This window comes from Trematomus bernacchii, unplaced genomic scaffold (assembly GCF_902827165.1).
Source record: "Trematomus bernacchii unplaced genomic scaffold, fTreBer1.1, whole genome shotgun sequence".
Taxonomy (NCBI): domain Eukaryota; kingdom Metazoa; phylum Chordata; class Actinopteri; order Perciformes; family Nototheniidae; genus Trematomus; species Trematomus bernacchii.
In genome coordinates this window covers 139362-161703 of record NW_022987581.1, presented here as the reverse complement: position 1 = coordinate 161703, position 22342 = coordinate 139362, and the positions used below count along the sequence as shown (strand labels likewise).

Here is a 22342-nt window from a genome sequence, read left to right as displayed (position 1 = left end):
CTCTAATATTTTGTGATTTGCATTTGATTTCGTCCAGCCAGATCCTGGCGGACAATCCATGACGTGCTAAAAGGCACTTCTACTACTACTGAGGCGCAGGGTTGCCAACTTTGGGTACCTGGCTGGAGTGAGATTTTGATATCATGGGTTTAATTCGGTTTAATTACACATATGCGCACGAAATGACTGCTATCGTGTCAGCAGCGGGACCTTAGCATATATATAGGATATATATACAATATATACAAATACACAATAATGGACACAGACTATAAAGTGCACACAGTTTCATTCACTAATGAAAGTCAAACATGTTTGTTTCCACTGTTTTATTGTGTGCCTGTCGCGATAAGCAATTAATTGACTTATCGTACGATAAATAAAAATGAACTCGATAATTTTTATGACCTCGATAAATTGCCATTTACATGAGGATGTGACTAGCAGTTTGAAAGGATGTACTTGAATTATTATTATATATTATCATTATGTCAGTGGTCTACAACGGTGCCGACAATATTATCGTTTATCGCAATAATTTCCGGGAAAATGTATCCAACAAAATTAATTATCGTGAGAGGCCTATACATGAAACACACACACACAAACAAATCTACAGACTTACTCCAAACTGCCAAATATTAATTAACACACTCTCACTCTCATATACTCTTTGACTCTATTTTGGCCTAGTAGAACAAATAAGACTTTTACTTTGTTATAATTTCTACTGGATCTTAGATCTGCGCATGCGCAATACGGGTCGGCAGTTGCGGCTCCAGAGTATTTTTGTTGGGTAATCTATGGTAGGGCTAACCCATACAGTGTTGGGGCTCAAGTCAGTATTTGCAATGTAATTACATACACGCTCCCCCCGACAGTGAAACGCCATGCGTGAGGTTTAGATTATTTCCCTGTCTCAATCCAAATTGAACTGTATGTAATAAAAAGGCACATTTGTCTTGTAGTAAATAAAAAGGGCGACCTGGAGCCAATCCTGCAATTTCCCCACAGGTGAAAGAGTTGACATGCTGAAGACCCAACCCCTGCAGGGGGGTCTGGGGGGATTCTTCCCCAGGAGATTTTTTGAAATACTAACATAAAATACACATTCTGATACTCTCTTGAGAAGAAAAATAAATAAATCTATTACTACACATTTAAAAAAATAAATGCCATTTTTGTTTTGTGTTACTTTGTTCTGAAAGCTGAACCTGCTGCTCCTCACAGAGAGAAGAGGGAAGAGGCTGTGTGAATTACTTTACATTGTGGATAAGGGTGGATAGCCCCCATTGTTCTGTGTGTCAAAATGAAAGACAGCCCACACACCTATCAATCATCAAACCGTGGGGTCTTATTTACGTGTTGATTTCTATCAACACGTAATGTTGTATCGATGTATAGAGATGTACTACCGCAAAAGTATTCTCCGTCGGGACTTCCTGCAACAACACCACGCCGTTATCGTGATTCTGATTGGCCAGAAGACATTATCAAAGATGTTCTATTGAGAAGACGATCACTACGTGACAAAAGTTTTCAAAACCGTTTCTAGTCTTCGGTATTCTTGTTTTTGGCGTGAGAATAGTTTGGGCAGCGTGAGAGCGTGAGATTGAGAGTGAAAGCGTGTGTCACACGCCAGATGCGTGAGAGTTGGCAACCCTGCTGAGGCGTCGTGCTAAAAGGCACCGCACCGACTGTGCGCAGGCAAGATGCAAGGAGGAGGAATGGATGATATACCGTGTATATATGTATATTTATGTTCATTTTGTACATTTCTAAAAATAAAGTTTAATGGAAATACTTAGTAGGCCTATCCTTTCTTCCCTGAATTCATATATAGCAAACCATGATTTGATTTCTCATCAAACAGTAGTAGTTTATAACGGGTAAAAATAACTTACTCTTTGTTATGAGCGGCTCGTAGGCCACAAAGACAAGGAGACATACACGAGTTTACAAAACCACGGCACATTTATTGTGATAAATGCAGAGATAGGTGGTTGAGAGGATCGCAGATGCCCCTTTCACACCAACGCAACTCCGGTTCAAGCTCCGTGCTAGAGCTTTTCTGGTTCAGAACCGGTTCTTCGGTTTAGCGCCGGCTCTTTTCACACCGCTCAGAGCCCGACTGGTGCTGCCGCTGCTGCGTCATGACGTCACAGTTTACGTCGCTGAGTTTCTCCCCAACGCCGGAGCTCACCTCACAACAACGGGCCGGGGACTGCGTTGCTTTTAATCATACGAAGCCAGATTAAATTAAATAACGACTTCTCCAACCTTATACTTTTCTCCAGAGTGCCGTGGTTCATTGTTTATTAATGTGTTTCAGCGGCATTTACCGACCGCTGCAGTGCTGGCCGGCTGCTCTTCAACGGGAGTGTATTCTCCCGTTAGCTCCGGGTTAGCTCACACGGCTCTAAAGTATTCACTGTCTGACTGTCACACAAGCAGCTGATACATATCCCCAGTTCCCCTTAAGTGAATGTGTGTCAGTCTGAATTGACGCTGTTTGGTGTCAGTCTGAATTGACGCTGTTTGGCATCACAACGCTGTTATGAAAGTTTCTCTGGTATAACATGGGTGATGTTAGCATAGCAACCGAAGCTAAACTGACTACTTGCTAAGCAGTATTCTACAGGCACTTTTTACCGACGTATTTTTCATTATGATTCTACTTGTGATAGTCGGACATGACAACCTGTGCAGCCCATGTATTGATTCCATCCGATAGCTGCTATAATAACACACAAAACGTCTGCCTGCTCTCCACAATGATCAATAACAGAGAACGGATGGTCAAAGTAAGGTACAAATAAACAGAATCACACGAAGCCTGGTTAGTGTTGCCTGACTTTATAAAGTGTGTTTTTTTTAACAAGTGTGTGGTTGCGTTCTAGTCACTTTGCTCAGCACTACTGCTTGTTACAACTTTTATTTGCCGTACTCGCCTTAAGTGTTAGCTCAGGTTAATCTCGCCCCCCTCCGACGTAAGCGTGACGTATGCGGTTCTTGCTTCTAGACGGACAACTTTTTGGTGCTCGAAACGAACCGGATTCCGGAGCTATGACGCTGCTCCGCTGCGGTGTGAACAGGAAAACCCGGTGCTTTTCAAGCACCAGCACCGAACCGGCCCTGAAACACCGTTGGTGTGAAAGGGGTAAGAGTTAGTCTTCCTGCAGCCGCTTTGGAGAGAGACTGGGGCCGTAGTGTCCGGAGGTGTCCGTGATCGTGCTGATTAGCCTCTTCAGCTCCACCCCATCGTAAGACAAAGGCCCTGGGGCCGTCACACTCTTCTATAACAACAGTTAAAAATATATATGTATATAAAATATACGGCTGTGCCGACGCCATGATAAGACTGATGTTACGCTGAGAGCAGCCGGGAAAAGCACTGTTAGACATGGGCGCAGCCTCTCTGGTGGTTGACTAATCAGAACGAGTGGCCGAGCTGACCAATCGGAGCACACTAGGCTCACAGGGAGGGGGGGGGCAAGAGCTCCAACGAGTCGTTTAGTGGAGAAAGTGAATACTGCTGAATACACATGCTTGACAGAGATGCTGTATGCGAAACCAATGTGAGTTTGGAAAATTGCACAGTATAAATCTATTTTAGTATACCTCAACAATGTAATTATGATCAGTGGAAATGGCCATGACATGGGCCCTTTAAAATATAATTAGGGTTGTAGTTGAAGAGTTTGTAAATTGGGTTGCCTGGCAACGCAATCGCACAACGTCACGTCCGTTAATTCCACATCCTCACCTCCACACACATGGATTAACATCGATTTAATACATTAATGTAGCCTTTGTTTCTGCTAAAAGAGGTGTCGACCAGCTAGGGCAACAAGAAAATCGGCGAAATCAAGTGTGATGATTAAAAAATAAATTAAAAACATCTAATTTTGACAATAAAAACCGACCAATAGGCACGGTAGACCATTTGCTTGGCACTTCCGGGTATTTCTCCACTGTTTGGGCCATGTTAACAATACCGTGTAACTGTCACGTTTGAAGGGACGAAAGCGTGATATATTCACGTCTCCCAGCATGGTAGATCATCACATGTTCACGTCTTGCCGTGATACCGGGTTGGCTATTTTATGCAACATTGCATGGTGGCTAAATATACTGTCTATGCCTGCTGTCCATTCAAACGAAGTAGACTGGATATAAACTCCCCAAACAGGCGAAAACCTACCAGTTTCACCCACTGTCTCTACCACCTCCCTCCATGCCTGGCTCCTCCGGTTTGTATCCCGGTAGGTGAACAGGGACTGAAAGCACCGGGTGATTCCCTACCGCTACGATTATTTTCTCCTACATTTTTTGGCATATGAGGAAATGAACTGCGGTCTGGCTCTCCCAGCATACACGCGGTTTGATTGGCTAGCGCTTGTACTGGCAGATTTGCATACGCGGGATTTGATTGGCTGACGCCTCCGCCTCTGCTTCAAAAGTAGAACATTGCTCTACTTTTGCAGCGAGCACTGCGAGAAAAGCTACGCTTTGCTCCCAGAATGCAGTTCGGCGAATCGTGACGTCACCCCATTCAAAGTGAATGGGCAGAAGCGTTGAACCGTCAACGCACGCCGCCGTGTGTAGGGGCCGTAAGAACAGCTGCAGTGAGCAGAGGCTGAGCAGCTGGGGGCGGAGCTCTGATGCGCGAGTGGTGAAAATACTTCCGCTTAGTCTGCTCTCGTGTATCCTCGCTCTCTTCTCCTCTGGAAGCCTTCTCCCTCCCTCCCCCCTCCTTGACTCCTCCGTGTGCATTTAAGCGATTGGGACGTCCTTCAACATGGCGTGTCTTGATCGATTTCCGGGGAGGAGAGAGGAGTCGAGGAGAGACACTAGAGGTTTCTCAATACTCTAATTTCCCCTCCTCGACTCCTCGACTCCTCGGTCCTCCGGTAGTGACCCGGAAATGAATTTCAGCGCGCCATGTTGAAGGACATCTAATTTCTCTAAATGCACATCGAGGACCGAGCATCGAGCATCGAGGAGGCTCTCTGGAGGAGCTCTAACCGAGGAGACTGTGGGTGTTTCTCAATCGCGAGTACGCTTGCTTGGTAGCACATGTCTGCTGAGCATCTTGCTTCAGAAGCGAGTCAAGAATACTTCCTGGCATTCGGAAAACGAAGAGTGGAACACGCTAGCAAGTGTGCAGGTGTGCGTCATATGAGAGGCCCCGCCTTACATCTTCCGCCACAGATTTGGGGAAATTGGTCCGTGCGCAAAGCATTGTGGGGATTTTAAGACCGCGGAGTCTACTCATGTGCAGCCTCGATATTTCTCCAAACGGAGTACGCCGGGCTCGGTAGATTTCCAAGTATGCTGGAGATTGGAACAGTACTTCGGCGGCACTCGATGACGTAGTATGCTTGAAATAGTGGCTCTGAAGCAGCTTTACTCGCGATTGAGAAACACCCACTGATGGGTCCTCCACGGCTCCTCCGCGGATGCATTTCCGGGAACGGTGGAGACGTTACGCACGGCCGGACTTATCTCAGCCAATGACAGCTCTGCATGCCTGGATATTATTTTAGTAACTGTTCTCATCGCGACGCAATGTTTACAGTGAGAACAGCTGTGAGGTCCGTGCAGAAAGCAGAGCAGTGTGTAAAATATATATCACAGGCCTACATTACTCTCTGTATTTGTATGCTGTAGTTTAGTAGATATCTCTACAAACAAAGAGTCAATATTTTTCTAAGACCATTTAGTGCTTCACATAATAAAATACACAACGGCTGTAGCCTGATTATGCTTTCGGAGCTGTAGGTGTGTGTAGTACAATGTGTAGGTGTGTGTGTTGTACAGTGTGTAGGTGCGTGTTGTACAGTGCGTAGATGCGGCGGACAGACGGGTCTCAGTTGGTTTGGTGTCCTATGCTTATTTTTAATACTTGTAAATACAACTTTTGGCCCGTAATTTCACTTCCCCATTTCAGCGACCAGAGAGAGGGGGGGATATATCCAGTCTCTGATTGTGTTACGTTATTATGAGAGTTCTCTCATACTTGTTTGATTCTGAAATTGTATATATTTATATAAATATATGTGTGTGAGTGTGTATATGTCCGCATCTGTAGCCTGTTATTGTCTCATCATATTGCACTGTCAATGAATTAAAAGTAAATATAAGTCGTCATGAACACATCTGTCCATCAGACAGAGTGCTGCTGTGCCACCTGTCATCATTAATGGACGTCTCTTTAAAATGACCGCTCAGAGGAGAAGAGTTCTCATTTCTCTAACCGCCTGCTGCTTCCCCTCCTCTCTCCTCGGTTCCCCTCCTCAGTCCTCCGCTCGCATCTCCTGTGGGCGGCACTAAGTCTCGAGGATAGGAGTCGAGGAGGGGAAATTAGAGTATTGAGAAAACTCTACTGAGATGAACCTTTGGACTCAAATGCACGACTCAAAAGAAAGTTCGCTGTTCGAAAGGTCTTTACTTAAAGGTCACCTATCATGCTATTTTTAGGCAATAGCATAGGTCTCAGATAATATATAAAAATATATAAAAAACATGTCTATAGTGTTTTGCTCAAAATACCAAACAGATCACCCATTCTGGCTCTATTTCACTTCCTGTTACAAAAATGCTGGTTCTGGGCATAAAGCTTTAAAAAAAATGTTATATCATCGCCATATCATGTTCCAAACCACTTCAAGGATTATTTCTGAAACAGTATGAAGCTCAAATACTTTTTCTCTCTCAGGTTATACCACAAGGTGAGTTCCTTTTTATATCCTGCTTCTTACACATGCTCTCTCCAGTACAGGTTAGCTCTGAGTGTTAGCGATGCTTGCTAATGTAAACAAAGACGATATTACATCCAACACAGTCGGGCATTGTTTCTGATAGCAACGTTTCTGATAGGGCTGTGGGCATACTTGCCAACCCTGAGACCTCAGAAATCGGGAGCATTTCCAAAACCACCGTGGGGGGGGGTGGGGTGCTAGTGGATCGCCGGAGCTGTATTAGATGCTTATTGTAGTTGTAAGTGCACTGCCTTGCGGCCTGTAGCACCATATGTGTGGGCTGGACCTGTATTTTACAGGAAAGGAGTGAGCAGAGGGTAGAATTGTCTATTCTTGTTCTGTTTGCTGTGACTATCTTCCTCACCCTCTCAGACTTTCAGTTGCGCACGCTACGCTACCATGGAAACCAAACAATGGTGTAGCTGTATTAAAGTCCGAGTGGAAACAGTCCTGAGTAAATCTGATTTTGTCAGAAATCGGGAGAAATGCGGGAGAAATATGACCCCGGGAGGAAACCGGGAGAGGGCAATGAAATCAGGAGTCTCCCGCGAAAATCGGGAGGGTTGGCAAGTATGGCTGTGGGTCCGCATTGCCGATATGACGTCAAATCGGACGCAAATCTGGATCAGCTCCGTTGTTCCCCCGTTTTTAGAGATTTGGGTACGGAGGAAAAGAGAGAGGGTTTTATTTTCTGACGCTGCGTGAGTTCCCTGACACACCGGGGACACATATTCATGTGTAAAAGACACCAAAAAGTGCATTTTGCATGATAGGTCCCCTTTAAGATAAAGATAAAGTAAAAAAAAAAATCACTCATGATGTAGAAAAGCAAACTGCAAACATGGGAACTAAATAAACTTGACTATGAATACTAGCAACAAAAGTCTCTTGGCGTGAGAAGCTGGCTCTCTTGTTGGCACAAGGCACAAGACGAACTGGCACAGGATAAAGGGAGACGAGGACTATATAAATGAGGTAATGGGACACAGGTGGCCACAATCAAGGGAGGGGCTGACAATCACACGGGGAGGAAGACACACGAGGGCAGGAGAGCTCTGAAACGAGAGAGAAAGGTAAGTACAAAATAAATCAGGAAGTGCAGTGAAAGGACTAGACAGGTGAACAAAGAGACTTGACTAAACATAAATCTAACCTGAACTAAACATGAAACAAATAACATGAACCTGATTAACTAAACATGACATGAATAAATTAGCAGACATGACGGGATGTTACAGAATGTCGTGTTAAAGTTGTTGGTGTGGTTAATGTATTTAAAGATCAAATGTTGCCTTGTGTTTGTGAGTATTTTGTGGTTTGACTGGTGTTCGTGTGCCTCTACGTCCCTGTTGGTTTCATTCTGCACTTTTACATGATCAATCAATCAATCAATCAATGTTTATTTATATAGCCCAATATCACAAATGTTACATTTGTCTCAGTGGACTTCACAGTTTGTACAGAATATCAGTATGACAATACGACACCCTCTGTCCTTAGACCCTCACATCGTACAAGGAAAAACTTCCAGAGAAAAACCCACAGTTTAAAGGGGAACATGGGAGAAACCTCAGGGAGAGCAACAGAGGAGGGATCCCTCTCCCAGGATGGACAGACGTGCAATAGATGCCGTGTGTAAATTGAAAAGATAATACATTTACAACATAGGTAGTCCAAATGTTTGGAAATGCATGTATCTATAATAATAAGATGAATCCACGAGAATATCCATCCAGGACTTATGATCCAGGACCACAGCAACAGGCAGAGCCACGACTCAGGATCCCAGCGTAGATAGACACCAAAAAGAAATGTGGGGAGTCATGACACCTCTTATACCACACAGCGTGAACAAACCCGAAAATACAGCAGCGACCGAAACCATAAATCTGAATGTGAAACCGTGTGAAGATTCGAGTCTGATGCACATTCACACTGTGGTTATTCTTTGTGTTTTTCTGTGGTTGTGCAGCTGGTGGGATTTGTGTTCCTGGGTCTGGGCCTGTGGCTGAGGTTCAGCGATGGCACCAGAGCTTTCTTTGAAATTGAAGACTTCAACTCAAGTACATTCGTTATTGGTCAGTACATATGTGACATGACTTCTCCAGAATAAACATATTGTGTGTCTGAAACATATTTACTCACAGATCTTTATATATTTTTTTAAGCGGTGACTGTCCTGATTATCACGGGCTTGGTGATGCTGATCGTCGTCGTGTTTGGAGTCTACGGCGCCTGCAACGAGAAACGATGCGCTCTGCTAACGGTGAGACTTCTTAACACAGTGACTTCTGTGTATACAGCCATTTTATGTGATTGCAAAAGCCTGCCTTACACAACTGGCTTACTGTAACTAGTGCAGAACTCACTTTTAGATATGTGGTTTCCTTTGTCTAATATGCAAACATAACAACCTGAAAAGGAGCATTATTTTCTCAGTTTCCTATTGAGAAAGTTCCACATGCGAGCGAGGAACGGAGAATGTATAAATATCCTTCAGTTTCTCAAGAAATCAGCTGCGTTTACTTTCCGCTTCCTCTCTGTGTAGTTTTTGGTCCTGGTGACCATCCTGGCAGGAGCTGTGATTGTTTTTGGAGTGATTGCTTATTCCAGCAAAGAGGAGGTAAGATGGAAGGAAAACAAACAAGAGAAGAATAAATGTTTAAAATGAAAATACTTTATGTGTGTTCATGAAATTGTGTTTTATTTTTCAGATTGGATTGAGAATTGCAGAGTTCTACTCTAGCATATATGTGCTGTATGTGGCTAACAGCGACCCAGTTCTTGCTGTCACTCTCACATTCATCCAAAAACTGGTAAGCACTTTATTTCCTTCTTCCATTTGTTAAATGGAAGAAGATTACAACTTTAATTCAAAATTGTTGTTTGTCTTATATTGTTTCAGACTTGAAATGGCAACATGAATTACTCACACCGAACCAGAGTGTTTTTAATACAATGTAAAATAAAAGACAGTATGAAATAGATGATTAAAATGTAATAACCTATAATAACTAACCTCCTTTTCCCCTCTCTCTCCAAGTGAGGTTCTTAACCTCATTACCTCTGCCCGTCCTACCACTTGTCCTCTGGACCCTATCCCATCAAACCTCCTTCAAACTATCGCTCCTGATATTCTACCGTTTCTCACCCATTTCATCAACACTTCTCTAACTTCTGGTCACTTTCCAAACAGTCTCAAGGAGGCAAGAGTAAACCCTCTCCTAAAGAAACCCACTCTCAACCCGTCTGATGTTATAAACTACAGGCCTGTCTCTCTCCTCCCGTTCCTGTCTAAAACACTTGAACGCGCTGTCTTTAAACAACTCTCCCGTTATCTCCATCAGAACAACCTTCTTGATCCGCACCAGTCTGGTTTCAAGGCAGGTCACTCCACAGAAACTGCTCTCCTCGCTGTCTCTGAGGAACTGCACACGGCTAAAGCAGCCTCCCTCTCCTCTGTCATCATCCTTTTGGACCTGTCAGCTGCATTCGACACGGTGAATCATCAGATCCTCCTTCGCACTCTCCAAGAACTTGAAGTTTCGGCCTCTGCACTTACCCTCCTCACCTCATGCCTCAAAGACTGCACCTACAGGGTAACTTGGAGAGGGTCCGAGTCTGACCCTTGTCAATTAACTACAGGGGTCCCTCAGGGCTCTGTCTTTGGTCCCCTCCTCTTCTCTCTGTACACAAACTCGCTCGGATCGGTCATTAGCCCGCATGGTTTTTCATTCCGTTGCTACGCTGAGGACACCCAATTAATTCGGTCTTTTCCCCGTTCTGAAACCCAGGTCGTCGCACGCATCTCTGCTTGTCTAGCAGACATCTCTCGGTGGATGTCTGCTCACCACCTCAAGCTCAAGCTTGACAAGACTGAGCTCCTTTTTCTTCCGGGAAAAGAGTGTCCCACTCTTGACCTAACAATCAACATCGGCCCCTCTGTTGTTTCCCCGACTCAGACTGCAAGGAATCTGGGTGTGACCCTAGATAACAAACTGTCCTTCACTGCAAACATCGCTGCTACAACCCGCTGCTGCCGATACACGCTTTACAACATCAGGAGATACGTCCCCATCTGACCCAGAAAGCGACGCAATTTCTGGTCCAGGCTCTCGTCATCTCATGCCTAGACTACTGCAACTCCCTCCTGGCTGGTCTACCTGTATGTGCAGTCCGACCTCTGCAGCTCATCCAGAATGCAGCGGCTCGTCTGGTCTTCAACCTTCCTAAATTCTCCCACACCGCTCCTCCGCTCGCTTCACTGGCTTCCAGTAACTGCTAGAATCCACTTCAAGACACTGGTACTTGCGTACCATGCTGCGAATGGATCTGGCCCTTCCTACATCCAGGACATGGTTAAACCATACACCCCAGCACGTGCACTTCGCTCTGCATCGGCCAAACGGCTCGCTGCACCCGCACTATGAGGGGGACCCAAGTTCCCATCAGCAAAAACACGTGGGTTTGCTATCCTGGCTCCAAAATGGTGGAATGAGCTCCCCATTGACATCAGGACAGCAGAAAGCTTACACATCTTCCGGCGCAGACTGAAAACTCATCTCTTTCGACTCCACTTCGAGCAATAAAATGACTAACAAAGCACTTATATACTAATAAAGGACTGGCTTATCTAAAGCCAGTTGAGTAGCACTTGAAATGTTTTGGCTCTATGAAACCTGATGTACTTATATGATTCTGTTTTCTTCTAGTTTGTATCTTCTTGGTCGAATGCACTTATTGTAAGTCGCTTTGGATAAAAGCGTCAGCTAAATGCAATGTAATGTAATGTAATAAATTGTGTAAATACACAAATGAACCATATAAAAATAATTTAATTTAATCTAAAAGTGCTACTTAACTAATAAATAACCCCCCAAAAAACACATGTTATCAATAAAAACTCTCCAAAAATATAACAAAAATTAGTATCTAATAATATATTTTTATTCGAAAAAACCTCTTAATTCATTGCCTTATTTATATATTTGAAAATGTGTCCAAATGACAGTAGATTTGCTTATTACTCAAGTCTTTATTTACTTCCACATTGATTATATAATGTGAGATGTAAAATATGTGGTTGTGATTCTTATTTATTTAATTGTCAGTGTTTTAAATCTCCCTTCATCTCGTTCCTCTGTAGCTTCACTGCTGTGGAGCGACCGGGATACCGTCGTTAGACTTTGCTAAGGAAACCTGTCCCGACCCAGACACCATTTGGGAACACATCAAGATGGATGTAAGTTAATGCCACTTAGCAGTTTACTGTCGTAATTTAGCCTGTTAGCATGCTAATTTACTATGACAAATCCATGCTTATGTGTCCAGTATTGTATGAATTTGAGTTACGACATAAAGACACTTACAATGTGAGTTAACTTGTGTTTAGTTAAGCCCCAAAGACCCCGCCGGCGGGGCTTTTCTTTTTTTTTTCACAACACTGTGTCTCAGGGCTTCTTAATATTTAAAAAACTATGAATGTGTCATACCATCCAAACGGGAAGAAACTCAGCTAACTGATGATACAAACAATTTTCACCGAAACAAAACACAAGTCTCACAAGAAGGGTCTAAATGAGCCCTGAGCGAGAACATGCTAACGCACTTAGCACAGATCTCTAGCTATACCGATCGATATACTTATCGGATCTGCACAAAAAAGCTTAGCTAACAAGCTGACATTCCACAGATTCTAGAAGTATAAGTATCATCACTGAGCGATCAGATCTCGCGACAGGGGAAGCAAATACAGACAGCACACAACGTAGCTTTAGGTAGCAAAACATGGAGATATGCTCACCTTTTGCTGTTATTCTGATCAAAAGTTGTGTTCAATGGCATTAAAACGAGAAAAACTTGGCTGAAGGTTAATCCATAGGTTAATCCAATGTGTCTGTCACTTTGAACAAATTATTGATAATCCATAATTCCATTTTTATATCAAAAACTGAGTTTTCATATTAGCTGCTAATGATAGCTTATGACAGCTTCCTGTTTTGGCTTCGCGTCACTCTCACTCCTTATTTGGTAACGTGTGTGTGTATGTGGAACTTCCCCTTGATTCTATTGGCTCTAGCGGTTAAAAAGAGATGTCAATCATCAAAATCGACCAAGGGGGGGCCAGAGATAGGTCAAATCCACCCAAATGAGTTTTTTTTTTTTTTTCTATGTTCAATCTAAATTTACTTTAAAATAAAAAAATTCTATATTGATTCTTACTTTTCTACATCCAACTCACAGGTTTATCATTACTTTGAGAAAAAAGATTATTAATTTACCCCTTTTAGAAGTGAAGTTATGGTCATTTGTTCTGAGACCTGGAAAACAGGCTCTGGGCTTAACAGGTTAAAACTAACAAAAAATAAACACCCTTTTACCTCTTCTTTAATTTTTATCTTTTTATATTTCAGCGTTTATTATCATGATTTAGCCTGTTAGCAATTAAATATGACAACACAAAGTTAGTATATCTGCCCGGTATCATTTGATTTTAGTTATTATATATGTTCACTTAAAGGGGACCTATCATGCAAAATGCACTTTTGTACATCTTTTATACATGAATATGTGTCCCCGGTGTTCCAGGGAACTCACCAAGTGTCAGAAAACACAACCCTCTCTATTTTCCTCCATACCCAAATCTCTAAAAACGGGGCTGCAACGGATCTGATAAAAACTGATCCAGATTTGAACAGTTCTCTGACGTCAGGAACGAGGAGCTCCGCCTATATGGCCAACTATCCACCTATCAGGGGAATGAGAGGTTGCCGTGGCATGGTAACAGCATGGTAACAGCATGGTAACATGACGCTCATGCCTCGCCCCCCTCCTTTGCAGGGGGGCGTGGTCAGCTGCAGCTCATGCAAAGACAGGGCTGGAGGAGAGCAACATAGAGCAAAATGAGGCATGGCTAAAATGCATGATCTGTTTGGTATTTTGAAAAAAAAAATTCACAGACATGTTTTATATGGCCCTACAATATATTATTCAAATATAGCATGATAGGTCCACTTTAAGACAGTATTGCAATGTTGGTTAACCTGTATTTGAAACGGACAAATAAATAAACACCTTTTTTCATATAATATTCGACACGTTTACTAACATAGTTTAGCCTGTTAGCATGCTTGCAGTTAACTATGACAAAACTAAGTTTGTATATCCCTCCAGTATTGTAGGATTTTGAGTTATTATGTGTTCACTTAAAACACTATTACAATGTAGGTTTACGTGTGTGTAAGCTGACCAAAAATTAACATCTATTTTTCATATTTTCCTTCTAATATTTGCCACGTTTACTATAATAATTATTCTTGTTAGCATGCTAGCAGTTAACTGTGACAAATCGTTTGATTTTGAGTTATTATATGTTCACTTAAAGACACTTAAAATGTATGTTTACGTGTGTTTGCAACGGATACAAAAAACACCCCTTTCCTCCTTCTCTTAGAATATTTACCACATTTAGTCTCTTTGTTGCTAGCCTATCTTAGACTGTTAGCATGCGAGCAATTAACTATTATCTCTCCAGTGTTGTGGGATTTTGAGTTACGATCTGTATTAACTTTAGAAATATGTACATTCTAGGTTTATATGTGTTGAACCGACAATAATTCCCTTTTTTCTTGGTGCTACAGGCTTGTCCTGGGGTGATTGTTGATGTCTTCAACAGAAATGCACCGGTGGTGTTGGGCGTGTTCGTCGGAACTGGAGTTATTTTGGTAAGCAGATGTGTTGCATGCTTCAAAATGTAAATGCAGTAAATACATTGCTAAAATAGACTGGTGAATAACATTTACCCAAAAAATGTAAATATATATTAGTGATGGGAATTATGGCTCTTTGAAGGGAGCCGGATCTTATGGCTCCGTTCCTTTCAAAGAGCCGTTCAAAAGAGCCGTTCAAAAGAGCCGTTTTTTCAAAGGGGGCGGGGTTACTAGGTTTATCTGCGAAATAATCACCAGGATAATGATTGACTGTATTGCCAGACCTAATGTCAAAAATCTGCATTGTAAACATGACACAAGGTGGCGCCATATCCATGTCATTCATGTCAGTGAATGACATGGATGATGACATGGATACTTTGAATTGACCCTCTGTATGTGTTAAGTAAATAAAGTTGCCTTGCCTTGAATGAAATTCACGCAAGTCTTAATATTAGATACCGTGTTTTTAAGTGGCGATGGAGATTATTTGTTGACCCTGCTTTAAAGGATATTTTGCCTTTACAAATGGTGCGCTTTATCACTGCCTGGGTTTTGGTTGAAGTGCATCCAAATGCTGCTGCGCTTTCAAGTTTGGCTCATTTTCCATCCGAAAAACACGTTGTCTACCTGTCCTGTACCACTTGTTATGACTTCTCTCTCTCGCGTATTCCCTTAAGACCCACCCCACCTCACTCCTCGTGCTGAAACCTACCAAACAGAGTAGGGGCGGGTCTTCACAGAATACGTTTGGGGAACAAAATCAAGCTTTTTAAGGGGAGTGGATTTTGGCAGGCAGTGAGTGCGGACCAACGATTGAACGATAAAAAGAACGGCTCTCACCAAGTAGGACTCGGTTCCCCTCGTTCGTACCAAAGAGCCGTTCAAAAGAATCGGCTCGTTCTTGACCGACACATCACTAATATATATCATCTTTGTTTTTGTATTTACTGTAGTCACATGTTTACTTAAAAAATATGTTACCTAATACAGTTAAGCACAAAGGACAAAAATATGCAAATGACAGCAGAGTGTACTCTACCTTAAAAAATTAATATAAAGGCTTTTTGTTTATTTATTATTAAAGCAATTATCAAACAATTACATATTATAATTTTCGCCACGTTTACTGTCTCAGTTTAGCCTGTTAGCATGCTAGCACTTAACTATGACATGAATCGGTTTATTTGCGAAGACTGCAGTTACAAGAGAAATAAAATAATTACTAATAAATATTTAAATTAACCTTTGATTGGACCGTCTAAGAACCCTGAAATAACCGTACTTTTACTGCATACAGGATATCTTAAATGATAATTGTATGTCGATGTTTCTTTTTTATTCGACTTATGTTCTGTAATAGCATAACATCTGAATCTGCAAAGTAACTAAAGCTGTTGAACAGTTCCTCAAAATTGTACACAGGTACAGTACCTTAATGTATTTTATAACAGTCCACTACTGCACTCTACACTTCACACAAAACAGTATAACGAGTATCTAGCATTGAGTTAGCATTAGCTGTTACGCAATTAGCAAATTGTGGGGACAATAAAGAGTAGTGAGTCTTGTATATCTTGTTGAAAAAAACAGCTCCATTCACTTTCAACATGCTTCATTTTGTCGTCTCTTATTGTTCATAAAGTTATTACTTGTGATCTCTAACCCCTATGACCTCCTTTCTCTCTTTTAAAGAAAACTCCTCCCCCTGTCTTGATTCAAACTAATATTTCCCTAACCTTTTTTCACTCTCTTCATCACTGCTTCCCAAAAGTTCCTGGCTTTGATTTGCAGCTCAATCCTTACTAAAAAGCTCAAGACCCCATCCACTCCTCAGTACATCATCCGGACTCAGCCTCCACCATCTCAGCTTGAATATATCCCCACCTCCACCTCCACGTACTACTCGTACCCCGAACAGAAGCCGGTGGTCTTGAACCTTCTGACTGTGGCCAACAACCCAGTGGTTATAACTTAGAGTGGGTTTTTCACTTTTACCACAACGCTCGGGCATAGAGGATACAGATCTGGGTTTATTTTCACATTCACATTACTTCATGTTTATCTCTTCTGTGCATGCTCACTGTGGGGTCTCTTCAGCTTCTTTTAAAGGAAAAATTCACCCTTAAAGGCTCAAATATAACGGCACTTAAGTTATTGGATCTTTTATGTTGTTTTACGTTTTTATTCCATTAGATAATGGAAAAATGCTTATCTGCAAATATTTTCCAAGCACTACTAAAGAAGGGGAATGAGAAATATTTAAGCAAAAGAGCAATTATTTTTCAATAAGTGTTTTTTTAATTTTTTAATTATATAAATACTGCACATATTTACCCAAAAAACCTGGTGCTGATGGAGCTGATCTGAACAATAACAAGCCCATCTCCAACCTATCCTTCATCTCCAAAACTCTTGAAAGAGTGGTCGCCAGTCAACTTCAGTCCCACCTCGACACAAACAACCTCCATGAACCATTCCAATCCGGTTTCCGCCCAAAACACAGTTCTGAAACAGCCCTCGTCAAAATCACAAACGATCTCCTCCGTGCGGCTGACTCTGGACTGCTCACCATCCTCATCCTCCTCGACCTCACATCTGCGTTTGACACCATCTCCCACCCACTGCTCCTCAAACGTCTGGCAGACATTGGGATCACTGGTGCTGCACTCTCCTGGTTTACATCCTACCTTACAGACAGAAAACAGTATATACAACTCAATAATCACAAGTCCAGCTGCTCCACTGTTTCACATGGTGTCCCCCAGGGGTCAGATTTGGGTCCACTCCTCTTCATCATTTACCTCCTCCCCCTTGGCCCCATCCTCCATGAGGTCCAATTTCACTTTTATGCTGATGACACACAGGTCTACATATCCACCAAACCCAATGCTGCCCTGCCCCCCACCTCGCTCACCACCTGCCTCCAGGACATCAGGAGCAGGATGAGCCGTAACTTCCTCAAGCTCAACGGGAGCAAAACTGAGGCCCTGTTTGTTGGCTCCAAATCCACCCTCTTCAAAGCTCCACCCACCTCTGCCCCAGACCTAATCATAGACGGTTTCCCTGTCCCATACTCTACCCAGGTCAAGAGCCTTGGTGTCATTATGGACTGCTCCCTCTCATTTGCACCCCACATATAAAACATCACCCGGACTGCATTCTTTCATATACGAAACATCTCCAGACTCCGCCCATCCCTTTCTCAATCCAGTACTGAAGTCCTGGTTCATGCATTCGTCACATCCCGTATTGACTACTGTAATACCATCTTCTCAGGTCTTCCCATCAAACTCCTCAATAAACTCCAAATCATTGAAAACTCTGCTGTCCGGATCATGACCCGCACCAAATTCTCTGACCACATCACCCCCATCTGGCCCCCACCTATCTGGCTGGCCTCCTACACCCCCTCTCGCTCCCTCCACTCCTCCTCTGCTGGCCTGCTAACTGTCCCGACCCCACGCCTAGTCACAATGGGGGCTCGGGCTTTTAGCTGCACTGCTCCCAAACTATGGAACCCTCTCCCCCTTCACATCCGACAGTCTGACACAATCACCACATTCAAGTCCCTCCTTAAAACCCACCTGTTCAGATCAGCCTACTCACTGTAGTACTACATGTCTCCTGTTTCCCTACATGTTCCCGGTTACGGTCCTTTTGTACTGTCTTAAACCTTTCCTTATAATATTTTATGAATTGTAAGGTGTCCTTGGGTGCTTTGAAAGGCACCTCTAAATAGAATGAATTATTATTTATTATTTATTATTATTATTCTTCATCATCGTGGACATAGATAATGTGACACATCCGTTTAATAACAAACTGTGAGGAAGAGCAGGGATACTGTAGGATGAGATAACATTTTTTTTAGCCATGTTTATCGTAATAAGCATCGTCTTTTTTCCTCTAATGCTTTTTACGTTTTTGTGGAAGCGTTAAATACAAACTGAACCACTGGAAATATTGTTTTTAAATTAATAATTTATGCATAAATGAGAAAGGGATCATGTTCTGTAAAATCAATTTAGATGATATGAAATGTTTACGTAAGGTCGGGTCGTATATGTCCCTGTCGACACCTTAAAGTGGGAATTGTTTTGCAATAGATGGGATTTTTCCATAGTTTTGCATTCCATAACATTTATTTTTTACGTGATTGTGCATCATGAGGACCACAGGATTCAACTTAAATAAAGTAAAGGACCTTTTTGAGTGTGACATCGGTCGTCAGGTACTGACTTAAGAGGCTGTTAATCTTACTGTATAAACTAAGTGTATATGCTGCCTTCCTGTAAACACTGCTTTGGTTCAAAGGTAAACACCACGACATTAATGAACATTATATTCACATTTTGTATTCCTTCAAGTGCCTGCAAACAAATTTTTGTGATCAAATGCATCAAGTGTCTTGTTTAGTATTGCTTGTCCTTCTCTTTGTCTTTGCTCTGTAGTTGTTGCACTATATACATTTTCTAATAAATATTCCATAGTGGGCTTTTCCCCTTTTCTTCATCAAGACTTGTGTGTTTCTGTTATTTCCATGAAACAAAACCAGAGTGCAGGTGTATAAAAGTGTTTATTTCATTGCTCACACGTCACTGTCAGGACCTGTGAGGGAAAAACAGAAGTAAGTGTCGTGATAAGAGTCCTCGAGACATTTTTACCCACATATATTCGTTGGTTATCACATATTTGATTTTTCTATAGTCTTGAATTGTGCTTCAGAAAGGCATGTTTGTAAAGCCCTTTGGAATGATGCAATACTAAGTGAAACATAATTACTTAAAGGTGGGGTAGGTAAGTTTGAGAAACCGGCTCGAGATACACTTTTTGTTATATTCCATGGAATGCTCTTAACATCCCGATAGCAATGAATATCTTAAGTGCTTTGACAAAAAAATCCATAAAAAAATGTCATCTGTGGAAGCCGTAGTACTGTAAAAAGCACGACCAATCATTTTAGCCGGCCCGGCTAAAATAACTGGATGGCCTACCTGCCTGTCAGCTTTCCATCTGTGCACAAACTTATCTCGTGCCCTCATTGGTCATGTGCGCGTTCGTGTGTGTTGGAGGAGGGGCTCTGTAAGGAAGTGGCAGATTTGTTCCGGCTGTGTATTTTCAAATTCTAGCGCACTCGAGCTGGTTTCTCCAAAATTACCTACCACACCTTTAATTGGGTAATGAGAATGCAAGCAGACACAGACAAGAAACAAGTGACATCACTATGTAACACTCAAGCTTCTATTGGTTATCGCTGCAACACATTGTACGTGATAGGCTAAGGGGCGGGACATCTCTAAGAGGTTGACCAATCACAACAGAGCCGGCCAGCTAACCAATCAGAGCAGACTGGGCTCTGGTTTCAGACAGAGGGTGAAAAGAGGTGCTGCAGCCAGTGGCGTTTCTATATGTACAAAAGTGGTGGGGCACAAAAAACTTAGATGTTTATATTATTATATATAAGCTTCTGGTGCTTTTTTAAACACGTAAACAAATAGCTGGCTATCCATGGTTCCGATAGGATAGAGCAGGGGTCGGCAACCCCTGGCACGCGTGCCAGCATTGGCACGCGGCACCGTAGCCAGTGGCACACTAGGAATAAGTCGAATAAGTGTGCAAAATATTTAAATTGTATTTTCGGATCCTGAACGAGACCGCCGCCAGAGCGCGTCTCCCCGTTACCTGCAGAAGGAAGCCATGCACGCAACGCAGCCCCGCTCTCTTTAACTCCAGGTGACTTTCTGCCGCTTTCCTCCGTGGTGCAGTGCTGATCGTTTCACCACGGAAGAAAGCACTTCACAAATTGCAGTACCCATAAGGAGCTTTACAAATGTCGCAGTTTTTGCGTGGCTGTGTGTGTCTTTAGTTGAAAGCCCAGTGGCGATCTGCTCATCTCTCATTGAAATAATATGCTACAAAGGGGCGGACTGGCCATCTGTGTGTTGAACTTTCCTGTCGGCTCCCAGACCGTAGTCGAGGAGGGCAGAAGCAACGAGCTTCAGGTTCAATAACCCACTTTAGCTTAAATGACTGGAGAGAGGCGAGCTCTTCTTGAGAGGCCGTTGCATTTATTTAGCTGTTCTTCTGTTTCACAAAATACATCACAGACCTCTGTTTTTCTGCTGCCTCGTTTCACTTCCAGAAACATACTCACACGCACACGCCAAACCCCTCTCTCTCTCTCTTAAAGGGACAGTGATCTCATCTCACTCTGCATGACCCTAATATCATAACATGTGTGTTCTGGAGAATCACAGAACGGACGATCGTCCTTATTATTATGCCGTTTAAAACAATTATTTAAATGTGGTTGTTAAATTCGGTATCATGTAAGTTGCGCTGACAGGTCCACACACTGCGTCCCCGCAGCGAGGCCCCCCCGCCCTCCTGTTGATAGATCACGAGCGTCAAGCTCCTCAACATCCCCCCCCCCCCCCCTTGATAATTCTCGATCGTTGGCACGCTGATAATTTTTTTTTTTTTAAATGGCACTTCATATCAAAAAGGTTGCCGACCCCTGGGATAGAGAGAGGGGGACGGGTGTCGCTCAAGTCAATGGGACTCCCTGATAGTTGAAAATCGACGCTAAAGGGCCCCGCACTGCGTTGATAGTGACGCTAAGGGATCCTGACATATAGGACGAGTTGGGAGTGAGAATGTGTTGGACAGTGACGAGAGAACTCATTTCCGGCAGCGAGAGCTGCGTCCCTAGCAACCATGTTACTATGAAAACGCCGACACGGGAAATACTGTTCTCACGCCGAGAGATGACGATAACTTCACATGGATACTGGCCAATGTAAAACCTCTTTAGTAACATACGTAGTACATATACATTTGCTTGACTAGAACTGAAAAAATCTTCGTATTCTCCACAAAAATGTGTGTTATAGTGAACCAAAAGTCGTGATAGAGGCTTGCTTGTCAACATCCGGGTATTTCTGCACTGGTGGGCCATGTTAACAATACCGTGTCACAATATCAATCGATCCAGCAGAGCAATAGCCTGTAGGCAAAACACAGAAGATCAACAAAAGATATGACATAAAATGAACTTACCAAAGCTGAAGTAGATGGTCAACTTCATTCATTTTCTTTCCGTTTTACTGATTGTTATCGCTATACGCTGCTCTCTCTCGTCTCCTCTTCGTTCACAACTACTATTTTCGCGGCACACGTACTTACAGCCAATCAACTCTGAATTATGTGAGATGACGTTTTGGTGGGGATGGCAACACAGTCCCCCCTGGTGGTTATTTTTTTTGCCGCACACATTGAATAGAAAAAGACTCTGAGCATGCGCAGTGTAGTTTTTACAGTACACGTTCATTTTGACAGCAGAGAGAGGGGCTAGACCGCGGCTTGCCCCTCATCGCTCAACACAGCTCAATAGGCACACTGTGGACACTAATTAGAAGAACGCAGACTAAAACAGCAATGTACAGACGAATCAGATGACTAAACATGTATTTGTTTTGCATTCCTTTGGAATTATTATTTTAATTACTTTCTGCTGACACTAGATGGTGCTGTGCCCCACCTGCCCCTAATGACCAGTCGCCACTGCCTGCAGCACAGGCAGTATGAGAAAAATAAAGAGCTTTTTGAACATTAAAGCATGGAGACATGTCACAGAGTAGAGACACTAAAGACAAATATGAACCTGAAATGAGCAGAATATGACCTCTTTAAGTCCAGTATTTGAGTAGATCTACTTCATTCAACTTTTTGTTCCGTTTCATATATTATCTGTCTCTCTGATGGTGAATAATGTGTGTGTTTCAAGACACATGGTAGAGGATTTTTTTTTACATTTTTACAGGTACAGAATTACGTATGGTTTATTATTATTGTATGAGCCAAAGG

At 42.7% G+C, this 22342-nt stretch overlaps 1 protein-coding gene across 7 annotated transcripts in view; it reads left to right on the top strand.

Moving 5' to 3' along the window:
- LOC117479983 (CD81 antigen-like) overlaps positions 1-22342 on the top strand; it is a 51348-nt gene that overhangs the window by 27202 nt on the left and 1804 nt on the right. For 2 of the 7 annotated variants that reach the window (XM_034127103.1, XM_034127104.1), the window contains exons 3-9: positions 8737-8842; positions 8933-9030; positions 9313-9387; positions 9479-9580; positions 11911-12006; positions 14405-14488; positions 16248-16492. In XM_034127103.1, coding sequence (XP_033982994.1) covers positions 8737-8842; positions 8933-9030; positions 9313-9387; positions 9479-9580; positions 11911-12006; positions 14405-14488; positions 16248-16451 — 765 coding nt within the window. In that variant the 3' untranslated portion in view covers positions 16452-16492. Of the gene's footprint in view, positions 1-8736; positions 8843-8932; positions 9031-9312; positions 9388-9478; positions 9581-11910; positions 12007-14404; positions 14489-16168; positions 16493-16979; positions 18989-22342 lie in introns of those variants that run through there. The other 5 variants (XM_034127105.1, XM_034127109.1, XM_034127111.1 and 2 more) reach the window with 4 other exon arrangements.